The sequence below is a fragment of the Crotalus tigris genome, unplaced genomic scaffold (assembly GCF_016545835.1).
Source record: "Crotalus tigris isolate CLP2741 ecotype Arizona unplaced genomic scaffold, ASM1654583v1 scf7180000017741.1442986301:2390832, whole genome shotgun sequence".
NCBI lineage: Eukaryota > Metazoa > Chordata > Lepidosauria > Squamata > Viperidae > Crotalus > Crotalus tigris.
This window is the reverse complement of record NW_024096608.1, coordinates 1,615,844-1,622,856: the sequence shown is the minus strand read 5'-3', so window position 1 is coordinate 1,622,856 and position 7,013 is coordinate 1,615,844. Positions and strand designations below refer to the sequence as shown.

Below are 7,013 nucleotides of genomic sequence, written 5' to 3'. Positions count from 1 at the left end.
AAGTATGGCCAAGTATGAAGGCATTAAAACACAAAGAAGCATGAATCAGTCAGTTGGACTCCCTTAAGGAAGAACCTTGGGTTCGTGAAAGGCAACAGTTTCCATGACTTTCAGTGGACAAGAAATATAACTAGGAAAAGTTATCCCCTTTTCCAGTTTTAACTGGAGGACTCAGAAGTTAATCCTGGAAGATAATTCTCAGTTGGTTCTCAAGTTTAACCTGGGTGAGATCTAGAAGCCAAGACCTTTAACTTTCAACCGCTGTAAGATAAGTGGATGCAGAAATGGCATTTCCAGGAGAAAAATACCAAAATGTTTCTAGCCAGTATTTTCTTTTGCTTCCTGGGGAAAAGGGCCGATTCCAGTTGGATACCTCTCAGAAGTAACTCGAATGCGTTCATCATTGGAGGACTGCTCTTCATCTTCTTTTTCTTGAAAATATTCCTCCACACATTGTTCCTCAAATTCGTACAGTTTCTTCAACTCTTCATCGCTTAGAAACAGCTCTGAAAGGGACAGAAAGAAAGAGAGTTATTGGGTCATACTGTTTTATTGTGGCAGGTGTGTAACGTGGATGACCTAGCAAGGGGCATGGTTTTTGAAGAAGCAACAATTGCCCTCTGCATTTTCACACTACTTAAAAGAACAGATGGAAGGGCAGATTTTTAAGCTGCTATTTCGTGTCATCTCTGCTCTGTTGTCATCAGGCTGAAACATGGAAAGGGAACAGAAACAGGTTTGCTAGAGATACCGATTTAAAACTTTGGGGGAAAGCAATGGTAGAGAACATCATCAAATACCATTAATCTAAATCCAACTGGCCATCTTGCTGTGAGAACAATAATGCAACAGTTGGGCTGTCAAAATAATTACTGGAAAGCATTCTGGAATATTCCTAGCCCAATCTTGACTACATTTACTCATAAACAATCTCATGCAGTGACTGGGGACTGTCTAGATCCAGCCAAACCTCAACAAGGTGCAGGAAAAAAAAACTCCATGAAACCATCCATTAAATGTAGTACCCAGTTTTGTCTTAACATTCTCAAAAAAATTAACCAGGAGAATGTTAGCAACCAACAGATCATAGGTAGTTTAATGGACTTTCCTGCATATTGAAGAGAGTTAGATGAATGCTGTGATCTCTTCCAGCTTTGCCATTCTATGGTTCTAGGTCATTCATGGATTGCAGTTTATAGGTCATGAAAAAAAACCTTGCAACATATGGGAGAAGGTTGTAGCCCAACCTCTTCCTTGTTCTGCTGGTTTTCTGTTTCTTGCCTGAGGGACTTTTCAGACAAGAAAGGGACCCCCAATGATTGGAGCTTAGGTGTCTACTAGGAAAGAACATTCTGCCCATACTCAGCCCACGATCACGTTCATCCTGGTCCCCTTCTTTGTGCTTCTTCCAGCGGCAGCAGAGGCGAACTATGATGATGTAAAGGTGGCTGAAGATGATCATGGGTGGTGGGAGGACAGGCCTGTCGTGGAAAGTCATGATCAGCTGATACCGCTGGAATTTCCAGACTTGGTTGGAGATGGATTTCACTTCAAAGAAAGTGTTGCTGCAAGAGACACAATGCCACCATTTAGGCAGGTCACTGCAGCTCTCTCTACTAGGAAGCTAGGGTTTGTTTAGAGCAGGGTTCTCCAGACTTGGCCACTTCAAGATCTGTGGACCTCAACTCCCAGAATTTCCCTGCCAGCTTGGTGGCCAAGTTTAGAGACCCCTGCTCTAGGTTGGTCCAGCTTTCCCCAATCTGATGTCCTCCCTGGTGTGCAGCACTGCAGGTTTTACAAAGTACCAGCTAATAGAAGCAATGAGTCACTTGTGGGATATAAGGTCCACTATCTCTGATAGTCACTAGAGTTGCACCTTCTATATCCAGATCCTGGGAGTTGAAGTACATTCATCTTGAAGTGACCAAGGTTGAAAAACACTGGTCTAGAGTCGACAATGTTGAGTCACATCTTCTTGGACTATCTGCTAGCCTTTGAGGAGCATCTTGTCTCCCATCAGAAGACATTTTTGGAATGTCACTGATTTTCCCCACATACAGTTCCAAGATTAAGCCCATACTACATGTCCTACCTACAGAAATCCAATGGAAAACCCATGATGGCACAGAAATGCATGAGTCCATCTCCTATGGATGAACATTCGGCAATGAGTAACAATATCGTCTTACACTATCATGGGCTTGTTGAGAGATGTCTTCAGATCTCTGCCTTATTCCTCTCCTTTCCAGTGTGATTTGCACAGGCAAGAGTAAGTCAACTGCATGACCCAATTTCTAGACTGCTGATTTTATTTACCGACTGCACACAATCATCATTGTGTTGATATTTACAAACTAATGCTTCTCTCTCTCTCTCCCTCTCTCCCTCTCTCCCCCATTTCTATATCTCTATCTCTCTCCCTCTTCTTTCTTTCTCTGTCTCTCTGTCTGTCTCTCTCTCTGTCCGTCTGTCTCCATCTCTCTCTCTCTCTCTCTCTCTCTCTCTCTCTCTCTCTCTCTCTCTCTCTCTCTTCTTTCTCTCTCTCTCTCTCTCTGTCTCTCTCCTGATGCCTGGCACACAATTCCTTTTCAAACACTTGCCCTTTTCAACTATTGGAGACAGCTGCAGGCAATGAAATAAAAAGTGGCTTGTTGTTGATTTCAAAGCACGACACCCAAAGTGGGCACAGACATGTATATCTAGGTCTCTCCATTTGTGCCCAGGCAGAGCAAGATAAAAATGTGAGCTGGAAATGTGGTTATCTCAGTTCTTGTTTTCTGCAAAGAGCAGATGAGACAGAATGTTAGTGGGAGGTAAATCTCCATCACATGAATCTCTGCCTACCACTGTTGTGATGGGGAACAAACAGAGAATAACTTGCACAATCTGGCAATACAGGCAGTCCTCAACTTACGATGACAGTTGAGCCCAACAATTCTGTTGCTAAGTGACACAGTTGTTCAGTGAGTTTTGCCCCATTTTACAACCTTTCTTGCCACAGTTGTTAAATGAATCACTGCAGGTTTTAAATTAGTAACATGATCGTTAAGTGACACCCCCCCCAGATGCTGCGACCGTTGTAAATATGAAACAGTTACCCAGCATCTGAATTTTGATCCCGTGACCATGGAGGATGCTGTAATAGTCATAAGTGTGAAAAAGGGTCATAAGTCACTTTTTTCAGTGCTGTTGTAACTTTGAACGGTCACTAAATGAACCGTTGTAAGTCGGGGACTACTTGTAGTTAACAGCTTGCTTGTTTTCTGGTGAGTATACAAAATAAATGGCGTTGATGGCCACATCTTATGGTTTCTGTGCAATCTCTTCTGTTATGTTTGTTACTTTACTGTCCATCAACTCGTGTGCACGAATCCTGTTTTTTGTCAAGAGCAACACGGATCCTGCTGATCAAAGTCTGATGCCGGAGACCTTTTCGATGGAAGGAGAAGGGGAGGCAAATGAAATACTCACTTAAAGACAGCAATCAAGAGGTTGACCAGGAGGATGTTGGCAACTAGCAGGTAGCAAGCCATGATGGCAGGAGTCAGCCAAGCCCCAGGGATACAAGGGGGGAGTCGCTTGCCGTCCTCATCGTAAAGGTTGTCCCCACAAGGAGCTGGGAAGGAAACTGGATTAGCCTTCACAACTGTGGCACAGAGACACTTCTGTAGCAATGGGAAGCAGGATTATGGAGGCGTCTATGGAGAGTCTCTATTCTCCAGGTCCTGGTTGTTCCAAAACTGCTTTTTTTCCCCAAAAGGCAACTGGACTTCCTTGTTTTTTTCTTTGAAAACATTTTGTTTCTCATCTAAGAAGCTTCTTCGGTTCTTCAGAAACTTCTTGAATGAGAAGCAAAATGTTTGCAAAAAAAAAAAAAAAAAACCAAGGAAGTCCAGATGCCTTTTAGAAAAAGCAGCTTTGGGGATGATTATGGAGGCATCTATGGAGATTCACAATTTTCCAGGTCATAGTTGTCCCAACGCTGCTTTTTTTCCCCCAAAAGGCAACTGGACTTTCTTCATTTTTTTTCTCTGAAAAGTTTTGCTTCTCGTCTAGGAAACTTCTTCAGTTCTGAAGACCCAAAGATCTGAAGAAGCTTCTTGGATGAGAAGCGAAACGTTTGCAAAGAAAAAAAAAAAAACACGAGAAAGTCCAGTTGCCTTTTGGAAAAAGCAGCTTTGGGGATGATTATGGAGGCTTCGGGCCCCAAGTGAAGTGTGACCGTCAAATGTCACAGTTATGTGGAAGTTTCTCCCACAAAACTGCGAGGCTTCCTGATGGGGATTCCATAGTCTGGGTGGGTGCCAGCTTCCCCCCTTGAGGGAGAGAAATGCAGGTGGATTTTAAGGGGCAGCTAAGAGGCTAGGAAGCATCTGCTCAAATGGTTGAAGAGAGTTTGCATCTGCAATGGTGGAGAAACACCGAGTTCCCATCTCTCCCTGCCAGCCGAAGAGAACAGAAGGTGCAGCAGATGGAGGAGCTACTGTCACCGACCCAAATGCAAGAACAGCATTTCGTGCAATCCACTGCTTAGAGCAGGGGTTCTCAACCTTGGCAACTTTAAGACTTGTGGACTTCAACTCCCAGAATTCCTCAGCCAGCTTTGCTGGCTGAGGAATTCTGGGAATTGAAGTCCACAAGTCTTAAAGTTGCCAAGGTTGAGAACCCCTGGCTTAGACAGAACGAGTTCAATTCTCACCGGCTGCTTATCCACCACTGCGCAGGCTTGCAAGCTGTGGGTTTTTGGCAGCCAAACAAGTTTAAGAGGCCCATTGAAAGCAGCTTTGGGGGTTCTGATGTTACACAGCTGAGTTGAACTCCACCCTAAAACACCTGATGAAGCAAAGGAAGGAATCTCCTGCCTGGGGGGGGGGGAGGCTTTTGATTCATTCATCAACTTACGATTAATCTCCATGGCATAGACTAAGGCAGCATTGCGAAAGCAAGGAAGAAAAGAAGCAAGAGAAGCAGAATTAAAAAGAGAGGAAAAGGGAAGAAAGGAAAAGAAAGCATGCGGCTGAGATTATGAAACTTTTCAGCTGCCAAAAAGAGATAAACTTGTCCAATATTTTAACAGGCAAGAAAAGACTCCGGAACAATCGCTTTCTCATGCTCTGGAATTTCCTTTGCTCTTTGTCTTTCTAAAATATTACACATGGCAGCAGGCAGATGATCGTACAAATATTTTAGCTATTTCCATGAGATCAAGAAACGGCTGGGGTAACACTCAACACAAGCACAAAACATCATTGGGGAATCACACACAATAGACTGTAAGGCCATCCTGGGAAGGCTGTAATCTGGAGAAAAATGTTGTGGGTGTGCAGACCAAACTTTCCAATAAACAATTGTGAGGGTCCTCATCCAGAGGCAAGCAAAATTTTAATCACACCCATTGATCTCAATGCGTAAAGCCACAGCGGCTAAAAAAGTTGCTGTTTATTTCCTTGACCTTCTCAGGTAGCTGAACTGTGATTTATGAAAAGGAGAACTTTATGAGAAGACCAGAATATTCAGTCATGCCATTATTTTCCAAATGTCAACAAGAGTCTTTTTAAGCAACTCTACTATTAAAAAAAATGCAAAGGTGACTTCCAAATCCAGAAAAGAAGGAATGAGACATTTTGTAGGAAGTCCAAAAATGTTCCTTCTTCAAAGTAGGCCTTTGGTGGCAAGTTCATATCACTCAGGCTTTGAACTTCGAACAATGGCTAGAAGACAACAAACTGCTGAATACACTGGCAAAAAAGTGGATGGAGGCCATGTGGTTGAAAGGAACAATTTTTTGCCTTCCAACCGGACAAAATGCATGGGATTTCCTCAAGATGATGAGTCAGGCAGGGAAAAATGACAAAGGTAAGAATGTCATCAAAGAAAGAAGAGGTTCCAAACTCAAAAGGGGATGTGGATTCCTTTGAATCTGATCATCTGCCTGAAAACAGGAAACAGAATCTTACTATGAATTCTGCTCTTACGGTCTATCTGATCAGCAAAGACCTCTCCATAGATCATCCAGTAGGGCATGTAGAAGATGTTACGGGCCAATCTCCAGGAGGGCTCTTCATCGGGGTGGAGGATGGCTTGGCGGGCCACCCCAAAACTCATCAGGACCACCAGCATGATGACCACAAAATATAGCATGTCAATCATCTGTCCGAAAGGAGAATTTGGGTTAACAACCTGGGATGAAGTCTGAGTCCAGAATCAGCGGGACGAGAAGCATTTACAGCCTCAAGCTTTGGTCTCAAGGAACCCTTCAGGAGCCATCTAGAGAGAGGTAGACTTCACAAGGTTTCCAGGGGAGCAGGAACATCAGTTTTGGATGTTTGACTAAAGAACTTTATATTAAGATAGCCCACCACGGGACCTTCAAAGGGAAGGACTGCTCTGTTGTCATATGAGAGAGATGATCATCTTTCCCCAGTTATAATCTTTCCACGATGATGACACAAAGAAGCAGTTTCCTAGCCCTCATGTTAGGCACAGAAGATGGCCACATTTATATTCGCCTTCATTTGTGACATAAGAAACTGCTTAATGCATGGGCAGAGACTTTGATTTACCCTGATTGATTGGGATGGCCAGACCAGGGGAGTAATGACAGGAGACAAATTGCCCAACCAGGTGATGCTAGAGACACCCTCCTTCCACTGGTTTCTTGGTTCTTTCTGTTTTCAGGCACCCCACAGCCTGGGTTTTTTTCTTCCTGCCATTGTCCTCTGAGGCAGGGATCCACTGCATTTACCTACCATCTTCCCAATCATCATGACGTAGGGTCCCAGGTATTTGTTCACACCAAAGATGTCCAGGACACGGATGTACCAGAAAATGATGTCCACACAATAGATCACTCTTCCGTAACCCATATAAGGCTGGTTTTGCAGGCGAAGAATAGCTCCAATCAGAAACACAGAAATGGCCACCAAATCAGTGATGTTCCAATATTCTTGCAGCCACACTTTGACCTTCTGACTTAGTTTCCCTGGTTCTGACATCAGAATCTGAAAGTAAAG

General features: G+C 43.6%; 1 protein-coding gene across 9 annotated transcripts in view; it reads right to left on the bottom strand.

The window, feature by feature from the left end:
* Window positions 1-7,013, bottom strand: part of TRPM1 (transient receptor potential cation channel subfamily M member 1) — a 29,046-nt gene that overhangs the window by 2,333 nt on the left and 19,700 nt on the right. For 6 of the 9 annotated variants that reach the window (XM_039340115.1, XM_039340121.1, XM_039340117.1 and 3 more), the window contains 6 exons: window positions 6,750-7,001; window positions 5,958-6,150; window positions 4,903-4,923; window positions 3,472-3,616; window positions 1,363-1,565; window positions 374-506 (listed from right to left, as the gene is read on the bottom strand). In XM_039340115.1, the coding sequence (XP_039196049.1) occupies window positions 374-506; window positions 1,363-1,565; window positions 3,472-3,616; window positions 4,903-4,923; window positions 5,958-6,150; window positions 6,750-7,001 (947 nt within the window). Of the gene's footprint in view, window positions 1-373; window positions 507-1,362; window positions 1,566-2,511; window positions 2,778-3,471; window positions 3,617-4,902; window positions 4,924-5,957; window positions 6,151-6,749; window positions 7,002-7,013 lie in introns of those variants that run through there. The other 3 variants (XM_039340116.1, XM_039340118.1, XM_039340123.1) reach the window with 3 other exon arrangements.